Here is a 24,648-nt window from a genome sequence, read left to right as displayed (position 1 = left end):
TTCTTTAGAATAATGGATAGTCTCGTTGCTTATGCCTAGTCTAATGACATAATTATGCAGTGAGATTTTCCCTTGAAGAACCTTAACGTTGGGATTAACACTTGTAATTTGTCTATGGACTTTAGAACAATCCTCTCTTAAGGTTTTAGTGGTTGTAAGGTGAATAACATCTTATTTTCCAGTTTCAAACATTTATTTCTATGTACATATGTTGCTTATCAACACACTCGTTATACTTTGGTACTTTTGAGTGTTATAGCTGATTTATAATGCATCAAATTGTACAAATGAAGAAATAAAACTTAGTATGTAATGTACTGGAAAATGTACTTATTTCCATGCGTAAGCCCTTAACTTTACGGGTCATGGTATTGTACATTATAATATATTCACATATACCACTTAACCATATAATTTATAATTAGTTAAATAAAGACATGCACCTTAGGAGTTCTTGTAATTGTTCCACAATTATAGACTAGTCTTAGGAAAAACTTAATCTGGAATAACTTTAGTGATAGCAATTATGTTAGAGAGTTCTTGATTATCATAAGAGACATCATGTTCGATTTATCCTAATCATCATGCTCTACTTTTCTTCTGTAGTGCCTTATCAGAAGAGAGCAATAAGGTTATCGTGTCTTAAGAGATAATCAAGGATTTAATTTAAGAGCTAATTCTTATAGAAACTTTAAATAAAGCAAAACATTTTAGGCTTAGGAATTAGAGTGGATGAGATATAGATTTATAGAAGAAAAATTATAGTGAGTAAAATTATGGGTACTAAGAATAAGGCAGACAAAATGATCACAAAAATTAATTGAGGATCATTAATATAAGGATCATTATGTGAAGAGGTTGTGATACGTCTATTACTAACATCAAAATAATAGACTACTTAAAATTCTACTTAAACGAAGACAAAACAGCTTTGGCCAGAAGTGTAATCATTTAAGCATATGTGCAAAGTGGTTGTAACAAATCAGCTTTGGCCAGAAATTGAGACAAACACTTTAGTTATGCACTTGTTGAATATGCCATCTATGAATGAATTAGATCAGCTTTGGCCAGAAATAAAGACATTCATGCTTATGATGCACACACAACATAGCTTTTCGTAATACTTGGATGATAAGTAGATGCATCAAGTCAGCTTTGGCCAGAAATGATGCATCAGAAGCTCATTCAAGTAAAGCCATTTTGGTTTCTGTAAAACATTATTTGATCCTCATTAATTAACTAAATAATTACAAAAACCAATAATTTAATAGCAAACCACCCGTTAGCGCGGATCGAACTCCGCGGTGAGTTCGCTGGGGGTTGCGGGGGACAGCGTGCCCCCGCCCGGGGTTCGGGGCGGAGCCCCGAAAAAATTTTTTTCCTTAGTTCACATTTAAACAGCTTAAAATAATGAGATTTCGAGTCGCAACCACGATTTCGACTAATGACGTTATGGTTGCGAGTCGCAACTACGGTTTCGACTACTCACGTTATGGTTGCGAGTCGCAACCTCATGGTTGCGAGTGATGACGTTATGGTTGCGAGTAGCAACCTCATGGTTGCGAGTCATGACGTTATGGTTGCGAGTAGCAACCTCATGGTCTCGACTAATGACGTTATGGTTGCGAGTAGCAACCTCATGGTTGCGAGTAGCAACCTCATGGTTGCGAGTAGCAACCTCATGGTTGCGAGTAGCAACCTCGTGGTCTCGAGTAGCAACCTCATGGTTGCGAGTAGCAACCTCATGTTCTCGAAACTTCCTGTTACAGCTGTTAATTGTGATGACATAACTGAAAATTCGAAATCTAAGGGATTATGGGATATTATTTCCTGTTTTAAAGTGATCTAATTTTATCAACATATTTCGAAAATAATAACTGTTTATCTAATAACAGTTTCGAATAAAAATTAAAAGATAGAATTAGATCAATCATGGAAAAACACCCATTAATCCTAAATTATTCCAAATCATAACAGAATTTTCGAATTTTCACATGAACATGATGAACCCTAATCATAAAAAATAAAATTCTGGAACCCGAAACCTGAATTTTAATAGTTTTACTAAACAGATTTCGGCTAAAAATTATAATCCAGTTAATTCGGTGAACAAAACAATTAATCTTTTCATCGAAATCATGATTTCGAGTCGATTCTTATGACTCGAAACCGGCTGTTAAGGTCATACGGTTTTTTTAAAGAAAAATTCCGTTTTCCAAGTTTCAATCCCAGAATTATGGATACGAAAACAGAACTGACTAATCAACATATGCTCTGATACCACATGTTGGTTCAGTTCTGTGCATGAAGGAAAACAATACAAATCATACCTGTCACAGCAGATAGTGCAGAGGAGAATCCAGTAATAGAGTTCGACATGCCTGTCATCTTGATCTGGTTCCTCCTTAGGGTGCTGACTGATGATGGGGACTTAGAGAACCGAAAAGGGGTATCGGTTATGGAGAGGAGGTTTCGTGATGATGTTATGGCTTATGGGGTCTGTGAATTGTGAAACTGAGTAACCCTTAAACCTCCACATAACTCTCCTTATATAAGCACCCAGGAGGAAACCTAATTAGTTACTAAGGGTAATATGGTCCATCAACAATTACCAACTAATTAAATAATAGGTTCTAATATATTTTGATCTCTATAATGTAAATGATTATGATGGCTATAGATTAAATATTAATACGTAATATATTTAATCTTACACAGCAAACGTGGCAAGATCAGGGAATTTATCCACGAAAATACGTTGATGTTGATGAACGCACATACATAAAGGATAAGATACAACATAACCTTCACACTACTTGTAGCAACAGCTTCATCTTCCCCACTCCTCCTCCATTGAAGACAAACATTCTTCATTTTCGCCCAGTAAGAACACCAAACCCTAACCCTAACCCTAACTTGCTCTACCAGTAATTGCATCTTAAAACAACATTTGTTTTGCAGAATTATGGCGACAGCTGTTAGTTTCAATTTGATTGGGGCTTTCAAAGGCCTCTCGTTTGGTTCAAGCTCATCATCTTCTTTCTTAAAAGGAGAATTTGGATCTGTTCCTACGGCCCGTAAGGTTTCATTCTTACTGCCGGTGAAAACCCCGTTAACGATACAGAATGCGCACAAAAAAGGAGCTGGAAGTACCAAGAACGGTCGTGATTCACGAGGTCAGAGGCTCGGTGTTAAGATTTACGGTGACCAGGTTGCCAAGCCTGGTGCTATCATCATTCGACAACGAGGAACCAAGGTATTTCAGCTTTGATTACTTAAATTACTTTGCAATTGTGTGAAATTAGTTTAGAATTAAGCCCTAGATTCATTATACATCTGTAAAAAAGCACAGAACTGCTGAATAAAGTTTGCACTTTCATTAGAATTATTGGAACAAATGTGGAATTTCAGTGTGTAAAACTTAGTTTTATTAAATTTCTCATTTTCGTTCATAACTATGTGGTTAATTTGTCATTTGATTGAATTAGTCTCATAGTTGTCAATAGCGGTCGCCATAGAGAATAGCGTAGCGTATAGGGCGGAGTCGCTACAGGGTATGTAGCCATAATAGCGGGATTTCAGTTTATTTTTTTATTTTTTTTAAATATGAAATAGCTATTAAATATGGCTACAAAATAGCTGGATTTTAGGTTTTTGTTAAATATACATGTAAAATAGCGTATATACCAGGGTATTTTGATATAATATACATATAATTTTTTTTATAAATAGTGCCTGCTATTTATCGCTATTCGTTATGTAGCATATAGGTACCTTATCGCTATTTGTCTCTATTCGCCATAAACAACTATGATTAGTCTGGCTTATGTTAAACTGAATCAGGTTTCCATATGTGACTATGATAATATTTTGTAATTTCTTACAAGTTACATCAAACACTGAATTATAAACAAGTTATGTGGCTATAAGCCTATCATAGTTGGTTCAATTGACTGTTTGGATAATTGGATCTAGTTGCACATTACAGTATGTGTTCTGAAGTGTTTAGTTATGGGCCTTCTGGCAACTTGAATTTGGTGCACTGTATTAGATGTTTAGAAATGGGGAATTAAGCAAATCATACGTCATTTGGCGCCTTGGTGGTCGGTAATCAAGATTTTTTATGTCATTAATTTGCACGTTCTGTGCCTGTGCGAGTCATCTCGATTTGCTTCGAGCTTTAATGTAGTAAAACTGATATGAGACGTGTTACTATACTGCTCATTTGTTACTAGCAGTAGCTTATCGTTTTTTCATCAAAGTGAGTTTAAACTAGCTTAAGTTAATCTTTGTAGACCTTTGTATCACACGTTAGCTATGTATTTGTAAACATAAAACAATAGTTTCAGACTTTTGATTTCTTGTCAAAATTTACAGGTACATCCAGGTAAGAATGTAGGCATTGGTAAAGATCACACCATCTTTTCTCTTATTGATGGATTGGTCAAATTCGAGAAGTTTGGACCGGACAGGAAAAAGGTGAATTTTAATATCTGAAACACGAAGATTAACTGTTATAAGTTATAATCACTTTGATTTGACGTTTTTTTAAATGGATACAAAACAACAGGTGAGTGTTTACCCACGTGAAGTGCAGCCGGAAAACCCAAACAGTTATAGAAACAGGAAGAGAGAATCGTTCAGGTTACAACGTGAACGCCGAAAAGCACGAAAGGAGCTCAGGGAAGGCGGTGTTGCTGAGCCTCTGTTGGTGTTGGCTTCAGCCACTGATGTCACCGAAACGGCTGTTGAAAACCCTGATTGCTGATTCCCAGTACTGTTGAATATTGGATTCTTTCATATTTCGCAAGCATCACTTATTTTTGGTATGTTTTGTCAAGATGTTGCCTGTAAGTACTGAAATTCTTCTACCTTGAAGCAAAGCTTGGCATGTTAAGTTATGTATCTTTATACGCCTACATGTAAACGATAAATTTGTGGTTTGTTGTAGCTTTTTATGGTGACTGAAAACTATCTAAATACTCTAAATCTAGAGGGTATGAAAATGAGAAACCATTAATCTTTTCTGAAAGTTGAAAACCTATACTGCTTTCTTCTAACCATTTCGTCTATACAGTTAACTTGTAACTTTCGCCGACAGCCTAGACACAAAACTTTTTCCAAAATATAATAAGAATACCTAGAATGGTTAACAATTATAATCATTAGACGAGTATTAAAATTTTAAATACCACTTACAATTATGTGATTTTAATATAATTAATTGTATACCACGTTAATTCTACCCCTATTAAACACTGATCATATGAATAAAGCTAAAATTCTGAAGTCCAAAACAAAAGAAAAAAAAAGCCTTAGTTAAACTAACATTAGACGACTACCACCAGTAAGTGCTGAACGAGTAAGAGGTCTGAACCATTAAATGCTGAACCAGTAAGAAAGTCTGAACCATTAAGATCCTGTATAATGCTTAACCGTTCAGAGACAAATGTCTGACCAATTCAGATTAGAGGTCTTAACCATTCAGACTCTGTATAAATCTTAACCATTCAGAGGCAAATGTCTGAACCATTCAGACATCTGCTCGTGAAACAAACAGTCTAAACCATTAAATGCTAAACTAGGAAGAGGTCTGAACCATTAAGAATCTCATTAAAAGGTAAACAAACAGCCTCTTAGTTAAACTAACATTAGACGACTACCACATTGTAAATTGTTGTGTGTATATATAATATATATATATAACGGGTCAAATGGGTAATTTCATTGAACGGGTCAAGTGACCCTAGAAAGCCACGAAAACAGATCCAAAGCATCCCCTTCCAAGGGCATCGAGGCTCCGTCTGTCATCCGAAAATATTTCTCAGCTTTTAAGAACCACCCACAAGGATCCCCGCCACTAAAGGTAGGAAAATCGATTTATTGTAGGGAGAAATTATGGTGATTCCTCCATGAGGTGTCGCCATCATCAAATCGGCCGGAATCGCTACGAGATTTTGTTTTCTGAGAAAGAGTGTGCTTTCAAGGATGCTATATGTCATCCTTAAGAGATTCCATAGCTTCAAGGAGGGCGCCAATGGCTGCAAATTGGGCAGCGATGGGATCGGGGTCGGTGGTGCTCCGGGTGGAAGGTGCCATCATTTCCCGGCAATGGAACCACTGATAGAAACTGAAACTGAAATTAACTTCACTAAAAAGATTACAAAGGAAAACCTTGTTCGAGATGGGTAAATCTCCAATAACTTTAACAACTTCGATAAAAACAAGACGGAGAAAAATAACATAAAACATCAATACTTAAAACTAAGATATGTTGGGAACATTTGTCCCCACTTTCTGACTTCGTCGGTTACCCCGCACTTCCTAAATTAAAACTGACTTGGTCCCGGGTCAAAAGGTGGGGTCCGAAACTGATGTGGAGCAGGAACTAGATTGTTTGGGTTCGTAAATCGTATCAGTGTACCAACTCCAAGACTTTAGATGTTCACCATGCATGTCGAGTGAATGGCCAACAAGTTTGTTTCCCCATCACGCAACCTTCACACACCGACCAAGACGCTATCTTCGGTAAACCAGCGACCAACCCTTTGTCACTTAGTTTCTTCAAACTATGCTCATGAAGACGTCCGAAACGAAGATGCCATAATAGTGATTCCTCATTTACTGCAGCTAAAACAATATTACTAGACCTTGTTATGTAATTATGCTCATCGGAAATGTGTTGTTACCTGACATAGGGACTCTACAAGCAACTTTATCGGTTCTCTTGTGGGTCATGACACATTAGTTGATCAAAGACACCCTTGATAGACCTTTTGATTCTTCGATTTCAGTAACGACATGATCCCAACGAGGAGGAAGACTTCGAAGAACTTTTTCCACCACCAATTGATCGGAAACGTCCTCACCATAAGCTCTTTTTTATTAGCGTTCTTCATGACTATCGACAGAGAATCTGCAACCGTCTCACTTTCTTTCATTTGAAGAGTTGAAACTCCCAATAAACACACTATGGATCAGTGACATGGAAGCAAATTCTACTATCTGGATCGATGGCATGGCAACATACAATAACATCCAAATTGATGACCTAGACTTTAACTTCATGCATTAGACTCGTATTCCAACAGTAGCATACATCATTATTCCAATTAGATCATTGACCATCAAATTGACTCCATCTCCACTGCTGACTTTTTTTTATAGCATTCGAATTAACCATCCATTTTTCCTTTGACTACATTAGTTCCTAAAGAACACTGCACATCTGCTGAATTGATTATAAGGGTCAATAATGGACCAATGCTTATGATCAATAAACTTTTAAAGAAAGGGTATAAACCTAGCAAAATAACCAACTAAAAAGAGGCACAAAACATCAAAGATAAATTGAAACTTCTAAGGTAAAGGGTTGAATTTTGGATAATTATAAGTAATAAGTTTAGTTTTTTATAATATCAGAAGTAGTATTATATTTCTTACATATTTTTAAATTATTTTATTATCAAAGCTTAATTTGTCTCGGTATGCACTTTTGAGTCTGCCCTCGCTTTTGACTACCTAGTATTTTTGTGATAACATAGTTCCGTTATTTATCTATAAAATTCCAAAAACATGATAAAAAATTATGTTTATGGGGCGTGGTTTGAGTTAACTTAAGATTTACCACTTTTGACCCATGACCCAACATGCCAACCCATTTTACCATCTTTAATATTACCTGACCTGACTACCAACCAGATTATTCAAAAATCTAGAATCCTCTTGAACTCTTGATTTAGCTCAATGAAGTTATTAAGCTCAATAAACTGCACTTGTCCATGTTTACTAAGAAATAGTAAAACTAAGGAAAGCATATATTATATATAGGATTAATCAAACATCTAACCTCTCTTCAACAGCCACTTGGTTAGGAGGCACGGATATCTGCAACAGCAGGTGATGATGGTAGCGTGAAAAAAAGATTGCTTGGTTGTTATTAACCTTCATTACGTGGTCAAAAAGATTGCATGTAACGCCTTCTTATGTATTGCTTATACTGACATTTGTTTGGGGACGTCGAGCATCTCTCTAAAGCGAATTGCAGTCGGTAGGAGGTAGTTTTTGCACCATGCACGTATTTGAAACCAAATGACTTTTGCAAATACATTAGTTACATACTTACATGACAAATCTTATTTAATTTTCAACTCTACTGAACCCATAAATTTTTTTCAATCCCCTTGATTTCATATTCCTCTGAATCCCGTCCACATCAAACCATTTACCAGATTCAGCATAAATCATACTCAACAACGTATGGTTAGCAGCATTACCAGGTTCCGATTCTATAAACCGACTTAACAAAGTTTCAGCAACATCTAATCTTCCATGAGTTTTACAAGCCGACACCAAAGAGCTCATAATTTTGGGACTAGGCTTCATAGGCATTGTCCTCAATACTTCACTAGCTAATTCAATCTTTCCCGCCCTTCCAAGAAGATCAATATAGCAAGCATAGTGTTCCATATTTACTAATAAATTTTCATCCTTCACAACTTCAGAAAAAAGTTTATGTCCTTCTTCAACAAGCCCCGCATGGTTACATGCTGATAAAACGGCAAGCATAGTGATCGAATCATATTCTATTCCTTTTGCTTTCATTTCAGTAAATAGTTGTAAAGCTTGTTCGCCATAACCATGGACACCGTACGCGCTAATAAGCGCACTCCAAGAAACACGATCCGGTGTACCCGTTTCTTGAAACACGCGATGTGAGTCTTTCAAAGAGCCACATTTTGAGTACATACTGATAAGAGAGTTTGTAACAGGCAAGTCAGAATCAAAACCTGCTTTTAGCACATAGCTATGAATTCCACTTCCAAGGTTTATTGATGGTATACTAGTACAAGCGGTGAGAACCGCCAATAGGGTTACGTCGTTGGGCTGAATTCCCTCTTTTTGCATTCGGTTAAAGAGTGATATCGACTTTTCAGCATTTTGTTTATCCCGAGAGCAGCCTGCAATAACGGAACTCCAAAGCACGACGTCCTTTTGTGTTATAGTTTCAAATATTAGTTTTGCAAGAGGTAATGAATCAGCGTGCTGCGAATACAGGTGAACTAGAGATGATAACAGCCGTATATCCGAATCACACCCATGACGAAAAGCATACCCATGAATGCTGTATCCAAGATTAATGGCTCTTGACTCGACACATGCTGGTAAAACAGAAATTAGTGTCACTCTATTAGGCTTAATGCCTGCCAACTGCATTTGTCGAAGACAATCAAAAGCCTTCGAATAATCACAGATTCCAACATATCCCGCAATCATGGAAGTCCAAGAAAACTCATTTTTATTCACCATTCCATCAAAAACACGGATCGCATACAACGAATCTCCAGACCTCCAATACAAGTCCACAAGTGCAGTCGATAGAAACACCGACTTCACAAACCTCTCATCAACAACCGAAAGCGCATGAATCATTTTCCCCACCCTTGTACCCCCACACCGAGCAGCTACAGAAAGAACACTAGCAATCAACTCCGGTTTGGCTACAAACCTACATTCATACATCTCTTTAAACATCTCCAACGATTCCACGTAATACCCGTTTCGAGCTGAATGATTTATCATGGCACTCCATGATACACAGTCTCTTTGAGACATTTCATCGAACACCTTGTGGGCAGACTTAAAATCGTGAAGTTTACAGTAGAAGGATATGATTGAGTTTGAAAGTATGAGTTCTGAATGAAAGCCCAATTTGAGAGAGTGAGAATGAAGCTGAAGACCGAAGGCATAGTGGGTTTTACAGAGCGAACATGCTTTTATGAGTGAAGGAAGAATGGAGGTTAAATGGGGTTGATTTCGGTAGAGTTGAAAAGCTTCAACATGTCGTCTTTGTAAGATCAAATCTTTGATATTTGTGATAAGTTTGGAATCTGATTCAACTGAGGTGAATCTCTTCACCAGAATACTCATTGTCTCAAACAAATCTTTTGCATGAGATTGGTATCTTCAATATTTCAGTCTTGAGTTGATGTTATATTGAAGATTAAGGAATAAAAAAATATATAAAAACGTCCTGTGAACTCTTGGTCTAGTGGTAAATTGGCCAACCCTTACTAGCGGCACGGTCGGCACGGTCTCATGGCGGTCAAGGGTCGACCTTGGACATAACCCCGAGCAGGGTGAGTTTCCATTAACTTCTAGAATGCAGTATGGGCTTGTAAGCCATATATTATTCCATTGGTCAAGCCTAATTTAATGGAGCTAAGACATCACGATTAAACAAATCAGATTTCTGTGGACTGCCCTCACAATTTGGGAGTTAAGCCATCCTTTCCAACTCGCTTGTCGTGCTCAATAACGTAGTGTAATCAGTAAAACTTAATGGCGCCTATCGAGGATGACTGTAGATATCACTACAATGAGTACACTTGTGGAATTCACTGCTATGCAGGCCAAGCACAGTTAAGATCCATATTTTCCACACAAACATGTGTTCGCCCGACTGAGTGGTATTGGTAATGTAGTTCAACGGTTAATCATTGGCCAAAAGAAAAGAGAACGAAGCTTGAGAGGAATTCAGATTCAATTCATAATTTTTCATTCATGAACAACCCAATAAACAAACATGCCTATATAGGCTTACACGAGAGACAGATAAAAATTGTTAGCAATTAACAAACATGTCTACCTGTTGGCATTTCCCATTAACAACAAGACGTGCTTTGTAGCGAGCCGTTAGCATGATATTTACATGCAACGTATAACATGGGCATCCTTCGGTCGAGGCACTAATTCCCATGTTTCATTTTCTATTAAAGCTCGATACTCATCGGTCATAGCCGAGTGCCAGTTAGGGTCGTTAAGTGCAATATGGGGAGATTTGGGCATGGGGGAGATAGTCGGGGCAGTGTTAACGAGGAATGAGAGAGGTTGTTTGGATTTAATGCTGGCTTGTGAGCGGATGGTCATTGGATGTCGCAGGGAAGGGGTGGCGGTTTGGTAGGCTGTAGCGGGATGGAATGGGTTGGTGGCTTTGTGATTAGGTTGCTGAGTAGGCTGGGCAGGGGCTGTTTTGGTGTTTATAGGGGCAGTTGCAATAGGGGTGGGGACTGTTTCGGTTTTTATAGGCTGGGAAGTGGCTGTTTCGGTAGGGGTGGTGATAGTAGTAGCAGCGGTGTTGGTTGGGGCTGTTGTAGTGGATTGGTTACGTCTTTGATAGGTTACATGACGAGATAAAATGGTTTTTCCCATGGATGGGTCCAGACAACGAATACCCACAGTAGGTGCCGGGGGTATCCATAGAAAACACACAAAGTAGATTTAGGTGCTAGTTTGTGCGGTCTAGCACCTAAATCTTATATCATTTATCTTTGCGTGATTAAACATAAGGATGGGAAATAATCAATCTAGCAAAACAATAGAGTCACTATATGACATCAAGCATGTGGTACATACAATCATTCAATGAGGCACATTCAAGCGCATGTGAAAAGAACGATCACAAGATGTAAAAACTAAGATGAGTTCTCAACATTAAAGTATCAAATAACAAATCTCATTCTATTAGAACAGAAAACCAAAAAAGCTCCCTACAATACATCATGCTTCACTTTTTAAACGATTTTGCACATCCTCCATGCCCATGCATTCCTTAACACTTGCATGACCTGAAATGCCCAAAATTACACTTGTTAAATGCACGTTGTCAACCAAACCAGTATAAGAAGCATTGTCGATCCAACATAGCAGAGACACGATATTTAAAATGTCATAATCTAGCAAAGAACCTGAACACAAAACTTTAAATGTCACTTTGGATTTTGGAACACAAGGTGGTCATACACAATAAAACTGCAAGTCAATGTCCAAACTATTCCTTCCAAATACATCATATGCAAGCAACAATTTTCTTCACTAGAAAACAACTACACACACCCACTCATGCCTCTTATGCGAAATAAAAACCCGAGCGTCTAGTTTGTGCGCTTTAACCGGGCAACCAGATAACTCTAGGTGAAAGACAATTGCCAACAGAAATCACATATGTTATGACCCAATCAATAAAATGCAGAACAATATATAATACATCTACCATGTTATGACCCAATCAATATACTTATGTAATTCCTTCCTGCTAAACGATCCTGAGTTCTACAATCAAAATCCTTAGAAAGCTACCAACTTTACACAATTACACTCATGTCCCTCCACACCATGAGATCTTATGAAAATATGTAACACATATGTGATAAAAGACAGACATCATGTTACTAGCTATATACTATATATTACCTCTATTGAAACAAGTAAATTATGTTACTAATCAAGTTGACACTTAACAAAAGCCGATTTATATAATTAACAACTATCAAATCAAAATCAATCATTTGTAAATATACCTCTACACAGATCCCACAATGATATTGTTGATAGGGATGAAGATTAGCTTAACAAAAAACCCTACAAATCCCATCACCACGAAACCGATGGCCGTACGAACCGCTACCTTCGAGAATTCTGAAAACAATCAGATCAACAACAACAGATCAAGATCAGGAATTGAATCGAATAAACTAAAAGTGAAATCGTGTAGATTGTTGTACCTTTACGATCAGGCTTGTGGCATCTCTTGACTAGACGGTAGCTGTCCTTTGAGAACTCTCTCAATGGCTCGAAAACTGAATCTAAAGCATCCATTATCAATCAGATCTGCCTGCAGAGACAATAATTAGGGCTTTTCATTTCAGATGATGGTCACTTATACGCGTTGAACACAAAATCAATCCGCTCAGTTACGTATTGACCCTTATTGTTCAAATATGTACATTTATCATCCCTAGACATGTGGTTTTCAATTTTTCTTTAACAAGGGGTTTGCAACCTTCAACCTCTTTATTTTTTTAATGAGTATGAGAATTATCAAGTAGTAAAAAACGTGATTAGTAAATTAATAAATGGTGTAAACACATTTAACAAGACCAGTGAAAATGAACTGAAAACCTTAACTAAATGTGTCATTTCTTTAAACACTAACACAAACATGTTAAATAAGCAGATTACACGACACAACATGTTCAACACGGTGAAAAGTAACGCGGTCAATGACACGAATGACAAGAGATGAAATATGTAACATGGTTAAGTATAAACATTTCAATAACAAGACATGTTTAATAAGATTAAAAAGTAATAAGATACACATAAAATAAAAGTTTCCGCAAAATTGCAATACATTTTTAGTTATAATACGTATTTAATTATTTCGTAAACTAATAAAACTGCATTGTTTTGTAGATGGGTAATAGATGTATCGTGTCAACATATTAACATGTCTAACATGACAAATTAAAGGTGTTACGCGTGTCATAAACATGTAAACTAGATTAAACATGTTTAGACACGTTTGTTGACCCATTTATGTCCCGAACCCACATACCCAAATACTAACATGTTAAACTTTATACAGTCATGTGGTCTTAGTGGTTCGTGACATAAATTTCCAGACCAAGGCCTAGTATTAAAATTTTAAAGAATATTTTTCATTAGCTAGTCTATTTGATTCATTTACCTTTTCACTACAAAACAACAAATTTAAATATAGAAGGACTGAAACTGCTAATGTATAATAGTGAGAGACCTTTTTTGCAATACACCTTTTCTTTTTGGTTTTTTGGGAGGTTGGACGTGGAAGGGGGGTTTCGTCATCCTTTCCTCGCTGGCATCGCCTCATTGGCTAAATTCTCCACTAACCACATTAATGACCGCTGACTTGTTTTTTTTTTTTTTTTTTTTTTTTTTCCTTATCTACGACGATACGACGCTGTATCATTAGAGTGTAAGGGGGTGCTATGCATCAATAAATTAAAATATTTTTTAACGAACAAAATTACATTATAATTATAATAAAAAAGACAGTATACTAAATTAAAATAAAAACTTAAACGATAAAACTAAAAATTAGAAGTTGAATGGCCAATTATATCTTTTCGCGATCTTGTGTTTTCGGGCTAGAATAAACGACAATATTTCGGGTGAAGCATTGTTATGTGACTTAGTAAACGTCTCCATATCCCGATCATACAAAAGTTGTTGCACCGTCTCGTGTTGTTCCGCCACTAACGCTATGGTGTCTTCCTCATGTTTCTTTCTTATATTCGCCAACTTTATCGTTTGTGCTTGTTTTGCTTCTTTCATAAGGGTGTATAGTTCGAGCTTCTCGGACAAACCCGTTGAGCTATCGGACGTTGTTGCGGCTCTCTTATCTTTCTTTTGTGGTCTTGTTGGTGAGGGTCTATGTTTATGTCAGGTATAGAATTAGTGAATTCTATCCCCGATGTACCCGCATGGTAGTTACCTGAATCTGACGACTTTCTTTTTTGGCCCGAACTACTACTATCTTCACCCAACAATGGTATTGGGGCTCATTTGTCATGTTTTCTACACACCTCCCATGCCTCAATATGATGAAAACCACTCGGATATTGATTTGTAATCTCTTAAAGCCCTTTTCATCACATCAATATCATCACACCCACTACCACGTATATGATCCTACATATTATAAAAAATATAAACTAAAGAATTTAAACAAAAATAATGTTATAGAAAATATAAAGTTCTAAAGTTAAAAAATAAAAATTACACTGCTTTATGCCAAAGGCCGTTGAAGAACTGCCTCAACATAGGGAGCCATTTTGAACACACTTGGTGAATGGTTTGGGTACTTGCGCCGACCGTCGCGTTGTAATGCTCGAGAATTTTTCTCAAAAAACCGTCCGATTTTTGTTGATTACCTTTTTTTCTTGTTTAAAGAACACTGAACCCATGTCTTAGCTAATGCATTTTCTTGTTTCTTCGTCCAATTTTGACGCTACATCTTTCCTTCATTGCCTTTCGGTTCACTTGCTTCACCAACATCTTCGTCTTCGTCTTCCATTTTATATTCCTCTTTATCTTTACCACTATCTTCATCCAAAATTTGCGTTTTGTGGACAACATTTTGGTCTTCATTGTCATCGTAGCTCGGAAGCGAGCGTTCAACATTCTATCTAGTGATTGAATTGATGGGCTACTATAAGCAAACGGGTCGAATGAGTTTTGCGCTTCCAATAAATATTTATACTGCCCGGGTGCGACCATTTGTCGCAACCCCCGGCCCCACCCTGGGAGCGGGTGTCGCGAGCCTGATTGGTATCGGTGTTTATTAAATTTGCAGCGGAAAAATTCATCAGGATCGTAATTAGAAAATAATTTCAGAGTTTGTAGAACACCAAATTTTTTAATATTAAACAAATGGGCTAAAATCCCATATTCCATTAATAATATAATTATATGGGTAAACCCTAATTGCTGAAAAACATAATTTTCTTCTTTTATTCAGGTAACTTATAGCTACTTTATTTAAGCCTTCAGTGTTCCATAGCTGGCTTCTAATAACTTCACATCAAGTTACCAGAAACGCGTTTGAAAAATATTTTATCAACAAGAAATACTGGCGAGTACATTCCATTTTATAAAAAGACAGGTTATTATATTTTACTGTATCAAGATGGAGATAAAGATAACAATGTTTGTAACTGATTTATCATTTTCAACTTCCTTCAATGTTTTTAATTATTTGCTATTTGACTTGACAACTTAAATTCTAACCATCACCTTCTCTAATGTTATGTTTGACCGCTGCATTGTAATAATCAAGAGTTTAAAGTAAACCAACATAAATAAAATTTTAATAAATCAAACTAGAAGTTATTAATTAGTGTTCACTTTTGCTGTAAATTGCAATTTTGTTTATTACTAAAAAAAAGTTATATATACCTTTTACTAAAAAAAATATAGTTTATTAGTTGAGCTCAATTACTTAACTCTATCTAATATATAGCCTGATCGACGTCGAAGTACCGATCAAAGATAAGAAGATTATATGCTCCTAAGTACCCTAAATTAGTAGTGGCAAATAGGGTGTCGAACCACGAAGAGCTAGTGGTTGGTGTAAGATCTCAGTCGATTGCAAAACATGGTAAAAACTTAAAATTGGATTTGTGTTTTGATTTAAGAAATTAGAATTAACTACAATTGTAAATTCAATAAAATAACAATGAGCACAACCAAGTATCAAGTTTGATAGCACAATTAGTAATTTAAGTTTGCGAATCTGGTTTGGTAGATTATATAGACATAATCTTGTGACATCATATGCGAATTGAGTATTGAAAGACCTATACTTGTGTATCTAAGCTTACAACGATTGAACACCGATGTAATTAGGCTATCACAAAATGATCACCATCAAATATAAACATGTTAACATAACCTTCAATCATATATCTTGACATTCAATGATTAAACACCAATTAACTCAAAATAGATGAAGTGAAATCAAGAAAACAACGTTTAGGAACAATCAACACATGAAATAACACATAAAAACTTGGCAAATGTCATAGATCTCTAACAAACACCATGAATTCATGTCCAACATAGATAAACAACTCAAATTGAACTAAATGGCATACAAACCCTAGCCCTTGGTTGTGATCACAAGGGTTTTAGCCACACATGATCATGTTTGATGAAGATATGTTGCGATTTCGGTTGCAATTGGAGAAATCTTGATGTTAGAACACTTTGTGAATGAGTATTCCTTGTTCCTTGATGTCTCCTAGCCTCCAATGGTCCAGAATAGATGAAAAAATATGACCTCCTCCCTTTAGAATCGTCCAAAAATGTGAAAAACCGTCATAGAACCGTAATAGGCCGTAATTTCCGGCGTAGGGCGGAATTTCCGCTCTGCCCACTTCATTTTCCGCTCCAAGTACTGGATACGTTCCCAATTAACGCCAGGAAGGGCCGGAAAATACGGCCAGGGGCGGATTTTACGGCACCTGAACCTTGCTTTGCCTCTTTTGCTTCCCATTCTTGTCCCGCATGTTTCCGCTTTGTTCCATGATGCTATATCAATCCAAAACTCCTCCAATCATCATCTGAAACTTGCACAAATAAACTTGACAAAGTAACTTGTTTTTACATGCATTTAATGATAAAAAAACGAGACTTGACATGCAAAAACATTATACATCGGAAACATATATCAAAATTCCCCAACTTAAATCTTTTTCGTCCCGAAAAAGAAGATTACAATGGGATCAGATTGGTTTGCAATTCTAAAACACTTCGTCTCCCCGAGAAGTTCAAAATAGGCTTGATAGATGTTGTACATTTTTATGAGATGCAAATTTCAAGTAACTTTCAATGCAACACTTGGGTAATGGTCAGCTTTTAACACACACATGTTTTCACCAATGCAAGCTAAGGTCATAAGGCATACCCAACCCACAAGACTTACAACAATTAAGAGTTTACAACCAAGCAAGCAAATAAGTACGAATTACCTAATCAAACCTAATATGCCTCAACTTGTTAATACATAGGGTTTCACACTCCTCACAATGTATCACTCCCCTCGGGTTATTTAGTGGACTAGTAAAAATGGTACTAGTAATTTTTCTGAAACGCTCAACCCACAATTGCAACATTATTAGCATATGCTAGTACAGAAATCAAACCGCCACCTATTAACAAAAGACTAAATGCAAATCAAGAGGGCTTCATGGGTTGGCTTGGGTGAATGTTTTGGAATTAATGTTGGACAAATGGCTAAAAGGTGAAGAAATCCGGATCCTACAACATAACACAATAACTAAGAACTAACATATCTTCATCTTTTTTTTTTTTTTTTGGAACCATGAACTTTGGTCAATTGACCTCTCATGCATAGCAACATTTTTTTTTTCATTTTTTTTTTGGATGGATATCACAATAAACTAAACAAACTATCGACGTTGACCCGGATTTCATCAAAAAGGTTAAAAGAAGAGGTAGAAATGGCTTAATGGTAAATTGGGTGAATATTTGTGGGTTTAACAAATGGAAGGAATAGGCTCGAATTGGTGATCTAATGGATAATGTAGGGTGGGTTAATCAAATGAAATGGTTTTAATCAAGAAAGGGTATCCTAATGCCTCTATCACTTTTGCATAAATCTCAGTTCAAGATCTTGGAATGTATAACTACACTAGTTCTACCATAATGTACAATTTTGGGTAACCCTCTACAAAGAAAAGAGCATGATATATAAGAATGTGCTCGAGTAGGCTCAAATTCTCACAAAAATGGAAGGATATGGGTAAACGTGTGAAACATGTTTTGACAAGCATATGGCATATTACCCTTAATTAGGTATTTCTATCTATTTAACTTGCAAAGTGTACTCTATCAAGCAACTTAAAGGGCTAACCATGCCAAAGGACCTATGCTTATTCACCGGATATAACATGCAATGAATTGTATACCTAATCATACTTGCATGTACAAAGTCAGTTACTTGAATGTGTTTTTTTTTTTTTTTTTTTTTTTTGTACAATCATCACAAATCCTATTATCCCTTCTTTTCGGATCAACTTCATGCCTAAGTTTCGCATGCCAGAATTTCATCATTTCCCATTTATGTGTAACACTTTTTCAAGGACTTAACTCATTCATTCATCAATCAAACACGTAGCATGTGTGACATTTAGCAACTTGAGTTCATCTTTATTAGAAACTTGAAACAAATGCGGCTACATGAAAATGCAAACTAGCGTACCACACTACTATGTTCCTACATGCAACACACACAAAAACAAATAAACGGACACCATCACATCACTATGCTCATGCAAACACAAAACAAAATGGAAAGGGAACATGCACCTGATTGAAACAATCAATGGAAACTGCCACCCGCATCATGACCCGGGTGAGAGTGAGAAGGGGGAAATAAAGACTCCATCAAGCTCATGTGTGTAGCTCGCATGTTGGAAGGATCTTGTTGTAAGCTGGAGCCCGATCCCTCCCCAGTGCGTGATGAAGGATGAGACTGAAGGGGCAACCATGCTGAGAAGTAACCTTGTGGACATGGTTGGTGCTCCTGACCTGAAGTCTGATCGAAGTAACGTCTCATCTTTTCCATGTATTCATACCTGCGGTTGTATTCCCACTCCCTCTCATAAATTCGGCTTTTTTCATAAGCCTCTTGTTTCTCCCGCCTTTCTTGGGCCAGTTTGGCTTGCTCTTCTTGCCATGTCTTCAAACTATTTTCCTGCGCAGCTCTCCATTTGGCAGCAGCTGCTATTTCCTTGGCTTGTTGATCATACATTTCCCTCTCATATGAGGTCCAATTTCCCCAAGTCGGGGGGCCTCTCCACCTGCATCTCCTCATCCCCACCTCGCTCTAACCTGTCGTATTCTCTTTCTTCGACATCTTCATCATTCTCCGTTTCAGATTCATCATCCTCCTCTCCTTCACTTTGATCCTCACGAGGCACTTCATAAGTTCGTTTACCCTTATAATCTTCCAAGATATACACAAACTTTGACTTTATGAATCTAAATTCAGTGTCACGAATGTGATCTCTAGAGAAAGGAGTGACACCGGGTTTGTAGCCTTTAGAAGTTTCAGTAATTACACCAGCGTTCACTAATAATGCGGTTATTAATTTGCAATGCGGAATCGTCTTTCTATCACCACTTATTCGCGCTTGCCAAATGTTATGCAACACCAACTGTTTAAAGGACATGGTAGGGAATCCGGTACACAAGGCGTGCAACACTCGAACATCGCAATTCCTTATTTGAGATCTATCACTTGTTCGAGGAAGTATATTACAGCAAGTGAGAGAAGAAAGCAACTTTGGAAGCGGTCTAAGATCACTCCTATCCAATGTCATCTTGATTGATAGTCTACTTGGAGGAACATCAAATAACTCACGAAGCATCTCCACCCACATGTCTCCCTTATACTTATCATCATTACAAGCAATCACTTCAGTTGATAGATACTCGTAAGGTCTTTTTGGGTTTATGGCACCGGTGTCAAAATCTGCAATCTTATCTAACGCATTAAAAGATAACTCAATTTCTGTCTCTCCCACAGTTCCAATCAGTTTTGTAGTGGTAGGTGGCTTTTTTCCCGGGACCTTTCTCAAGGTTGCCATCCACGTGATTATTTCATCCAAATAAATTTGCTTTTGGTCAAACTTTTCAAGTGTGAAGGCATTAAGCCATCCGAGGCGTTCAAAGCATTCAACCACCCCATAATGCTTGAAATCCGACGTGCTACCCGTCTTCTCCGCAACAATGAGTTTTCTTTCATGTTTAAGTTCTGCCACCTTGTTCCGGTATAGTTGTTCACGCCACATTTCTGGAAAGTCAAGTAGTTTCTTGTTCTTCGGCCAATCTGGACATGGGCCCTGTGGTTGCCTTGATCCCGATTCTGTCCGTGGTCGTTTATTTGATCTTGAAGATGTGGCGGCTCCCTTTCCTGCCTTTTCTTTTCCTGGAAGTTCTTTGCTTTTGCCCATGATCCTACGAAACAAAGTAAAAGTTACCATTAGCTGCCATAGTAATAACTGAAACATGAACGAATTCAAAGCCATTTGTTTAGCATTAAAAACCCAGCATCCCCTGTTTATATTGTGAACTACATATAATTCACAACATAATTCCATAGTGACCAAACATGGAATATCGTAATTGCTAGGACCCAATTTTTGTTATATTTTCCATTTTCCATCAACAGTGCCCATATTATCAACCTCTTCATTCTTAATGGAAAAACCAAAGTCCAATATCCATTGCACACTTACATCTCTCACGTATCTAACAAAGTACCACCCACAATCACAATTTTTTAATAACTCTTAACTCAATCAGATAAAACGAATCTCACTCAAGAATTCCACCCCAATGTCTAACATAATATACAAATAATCAACAAAGAGTGGATAGTTACATACCTTCGTTGTCTTGTGTAGTAGTGAATGCAAAAAGATGCAAGCTTGCACAAAAACCCCAAAAATATATGAAACCCTTGGTGCCTAAATCGTCAAATCCGTGAATGATTTTTGCAAAACGAAACCGTAGGACTGAATCTCCTTGTACACACGAGTGTTTTGATACCAAAATTGCAAGATTTGGTTGGAGTAAAAAGGAAAACTGGAAATAAGTGGTCAGTTACCAAACCAGCCGTAAAATACGTTATGCGGCGTAATTTCCGATGTCTGGTGGTGGGATGAAAGGGCGTAGACAGTAGAGGGGCGTACAAAGATGGCGTAAATTCTGGTGCTTCTCAAAAAGTTTTTTTTTTATGACATGTGAGACAAATACAAAATTATGTTTCATCTCTCAACATACTCGGTGGAATGTGCCAGGATAATCATACCAATGTTGACTATGTGCATAAAACGTCATTTTTTGCATTTGTTTATTTCTATTATCATTATTATTACTACTAATTTTTTTTAAATGCACTAAAGACCCAACATTTTCAACTACTAAACAAACGTTTGTATTATTTTTTTTTTGTTTTATTATTATTATTATTTTTTAATTCTTTTTTTTTAGTGTTGAAAATGGAGACCCCTTCCCCAACTTAATCATGCATTGTCCCAATGCACAAGTCTTGGCTACGCCTTCAAACTGACAATCAAAACCCTGTTCATCCTTCCCCAACTTAGTTATTTTTCAGAAATGATGCATGAAAATGATGTGATGATAGTGATTCTAAATGATGCAACACATGAGAAACACAATGCAAGTGCAAATGCAAATGAACTAAACATGCAAATAAATAACGGGTTGCCTCCCGTTTAGCGCTAATTTTAATGTCATCAGCCGACAATACCTGGCCCTTAAGTGGCTTCATATGATGGTGAATTTGTGAGAAAATTCACCACATCCAATTGTTTTCTTTCGTTGTCAATCATCGTGATAAACGGTTTTAACCGGTGACCATTCACCACCTGCTTCTTACCATCTTTGTCTTCAATCTCAAACTCACCATGATTCCCAATTCTTACAATGGTGAAAGGACCCAACCATTTACTTTTTAGCTTACCGGGAAAGAACTTAATCTTTGAGTTGTATAACCAAACTTGTTGTCCCATTTCAAAAGTCTTTGCCCTTAGTTTGGCATCATGAACCGCTTTCATTCTCGCCTTGTATGCTGAAGAGCATTCATAAGCTTCATTCCTCAATTCTTCAAGTTCACAAAGTTGCAATTTCCTCTCCTTCCCTGCGGCATCAAAATCAACATTCACAGCTTTCACCGCCCATAAGGCGCGGTGAGCAATCTCAACGGGAAGATGACAACCCTTACCATACACTAGCCGGTATGGGGTGGTTCCAATAGGTGTTTTAAAGGCCGTTCGGTAAGCCCACAAAGCATCATTTAAGCGTTAGGACCAATCCTTACGATCCGGGCGAACCGTTTTTTGAAGAATCTCTTTTATTTGTCTATTGGAAACCTCTACTTGTCCACTAGTTTGTGGATGGTAAGGTGTAGCAATTCGGTGGCAAACACCATACTGTTTGAGTAATTTTCCAAACTTGAAGTTTTTGAAATGAGTCCCTCCATCACTTATGATGACACGAGGAACACCATATCTAGTGAAAATATTTGCTTGGACAAATTTACACACAACAGCATGATCATTTGTTTTAGTGGCGATTGCTTCAATCCATTTTGATACATAATCAACCGCCACCAAGACAAAGTAATTTCCAAAAGAGTTGGGAAACGGCCCCATAAAATCAATCCCCACACATCAAAAATTTCAACCACAAGTATGGGATTCATGGGCATTTCATCTCTTTTGGAAATTCCACCTACTTGTTGACATTTAGAACATTGCTTGGTGAACAAAAAGGCATCACGAAAAATAGTAGGCCAATATAAACCACAAGAAAGAACCCGATGTCCAGTTTTCTTAGCGCTAAAGTGGCCACCACATGCATATGTATGAGCATGGGCCAAGACTTCTTGAATTTCCTCATCCGGTATGCACCTTCTTATGATTTGATCCGCTCCAACCTTGTAAAGATCCGGTTCATCCCAAATAAATTGTTTGGCTTGGGATTTAAGATGTTTCACTTGCCTTGTCGACCATGAATCCGGTGTCTTACCTGTGGCCAAAAAGTTAGCAACATTAGCAAACCATGGTAATTTAGAAACAACAAATAAATGCTCATCCGGGAATTCTTCATTGATCTCTCTTGTATCGTCTTCCTTAATTTCGGGTATCCTTGATAAATGATCCGCGACGACGTTGTCACAACCCTTCTTGTCTTTAATTTCAAAGTCAAACTCTTGCAACAGAAGCACCCACCTGATCAATCTTGGTTTGGCATCTTTCTTTTCCATTAAATAACGAACAGCACTATGATCAGAAAATATAATTACCTTGCTACCCCAAATGTACGATCTGAATTTGTCCAAAGCATAAACAACGGCTAGTAATTCCTTTTCGGTGGTCGTATAATTAAGTTGGGCATCGGAAAGGGTTTTACTAGCATAGTAGATTGCAACGGGCTTTTTATTCACCCGTTGCCTTAGGACAGCTCCAATTGCATGATCACTCGCATCACACATTATCTCAAAGGGCAAAGACCAATCGGGCGATTGCAAAATGGGAGCTTCAACTAGGTGTTGTTTTAATGCATTGAAGGACTTAAGACATGCTTCATCAAAAACAAACGGTGCATCTTTTTGCAGTAAATTACACAATGGTTTTGAAATGGCACTAAAGTCTTTTATAAATCGTCTATAAAAACCTGCATGTCCTAAGAATGATCGTACACCCTTCACATTTGTTGGTGGGGGAAGAGTAGAGATGACTTGTACTTTGGCCCGGTCCACCTCAATTCCTCTTTGAGATATCACATGGCCTAGCACAATTCCTTCTTGAACCATGAAATGGCTCTTCTCCCAACTCAACACAAGGTTTGTCTCGGTGCATCTTTTTAAAACTTTTTCTAACTCAACGAGACAAACCTCAAAAGTATGACCAAATATCGAAAAGTCATCCATAAAGATCTCTAAAGACTCGCCCACCATATCAGAGAATATACTCATCATACATCGTTGAAATGTAGCGGGGGCATTGCACAACCCAAACGGCATTCGCCTAAATGCGAATGTGCCGTACGGGCATGTGAATGTAGTCTTTTGTTGATCTTCCGGGTGAATCGCTATTTGGTTATACCCGGAGTAACCATCTAAAAAGCAATAGAATTTCTGACCGGATAGCTTCTCAACAATTTGATCAATGAATGGAAGTGGGAAGTGATCTTTAGATGTTGCTGCATTTAATTTTCTATAATCAATGCAAACTCGCCACCCGGTTACGGGTCGAGTAGCGATTTGCTCACCATCCTCACTCTTAACAACTTGAATACCTGATTTCTTGGGAACAGTTTGAGTTGGACTAACCCATGTGCTATCTGAGATTGGGTAGATTATACCCGCATCTAGCCATTTAAGAACTACCTTTTTAACAACTTCACGCATATTTGGGTTGAGTCGCCTTTGAGCATCTCGGCTTGGTTTGACATCTGGATCAGTGATGATTTTGTGCATGACAATAGAAGGTGAAATCCCTTTCAAATCAGCTATGGTCCATCCAATAGCCGATTTATACCTTGACAAAACTTCCACTAAGGTTTGCTCTTGCTCGGGTTGCAAATTTGAAGCAATAATCACCGGTAATGTTTGCCCTTCCCCCAAAAATGCATACTTCAAATGTTTAGGAAACTCTTTTAACTCTACCTTAGGTGATTCTTCAAGAGATGGCTTAAGCTTTGTATCAATAT

At 37.4% G+C, this 24,648-nt stretch overlaps 3 protein-coding genes across 5 annotated transcripts; 1 reads left to right on the top strand and 2 right to left on the bottom strand.

Annotated features, from left to right (window-relative positions):
• Positions 1-2,724: 2,724 nt before the first annotated feature.
• LOC110904095 (50S ribosomal protein L27, chloroplastic) lies at positions 2,725-4,974 on the top strand. The gene is made up of 4 exons (XM_022149911.2): positions 2,725-2,883; positions 2,962-3,256; positions 4,378-4,479; positions 4,571-4,974. Exons 2-4 carry the CDS (start codon positions 2,966-2,968, stop codon positions 4,766-4,768), a joined length of 591 nt encoding a protein of 196 aa, XP_022005603.1. The 5' UTR covers positions 2,725-2,883; positions 2,962-2,965; the 3' UTR covers positions 4,769-4,974.
• A 1,152-nt stretch (positions 4,975-6,126) lies between these two features.
• Positions 6,127-11,301, bottom strand: LOC110904096 (pentatricopeptide repeat-containing protein At4g31070, mitochondrial). Of its 3 annotated transcripts, none has more exons than XM_022149914.2 (3): positions 7,850-11,301; positions 6,690-7,228; positions 6,127-6,630 (listed from the first exon to the last, which is right to left on the bottom strand). In XM_022149914.2, exon 1 carries the CDS (start codon positions 9,928-9,930, stop codon positions 8,140-8,142), a length of 1,791 nt encoding a protein of 596 aa, XP_022005606.1. In that variant the 5' UTR covers positions 9,931-11,301; the 3' UTR covers positions 6,127-6,630; positions 6,690-7,228; positions 7,850-8,139. The 3 variants fall into 3 exon arrangements, with proteins under 3 accessions (XP_022005606.1, XP_022005605.1, XP_022005604.1); XM_022149913.2 differs by having other exon boundaries at positions 6,127-6,624; XM_022149912.2 differs by having other exon boundaries at positions 6,127-7,228.
• Positions 11,302-11,391: 90 nt separating this feature from the next.
• On the bottom strand, positions 11,392-12,724 carry LOC110904097 (protein transport protein Sec61 subunit gamma). The gene is made up of 3 exons (XM_022149915.2): positions 12,564-12,724; positions 12,360-12,477; positions 11,392-11,627 (listed from the first exon to the last, which is right to left on the bottom strand). Exons 1-2 carry the CDS (start codon positions 12,655-12,657, stop codon positions 12,362-12,364), a joined length of 210 nt encoding a protein of 69 aa, XP_022005607.1. The 5' UTR covers positions 12,658-12,724; the 3' UTR covers positions 11,392-11,627; positions 12,360-12,361.
• Positions 12,725-24,648: the final 11,924 nt, after the last annotated feature.

Source organism: Helianthus annuus, chromosome 14 (genome assembly GCF_002127325.2).
Source record: "Helianthus annuus cultivar XRQ/B chromosome 14, HanXRQr2.0-SUNRISE, whole genome shotgun sequence".
NCBI lineage: Eukaryota > Viridiplantae > Streptophyta > Magnoliopsida > Asterales > Asteraceae > Helianthus > Helianthus annuus.
Note: the sequence above shows the minus strand (reverse complement) of the source record. Positions and strands in the feature narration are given on the sequence as shown.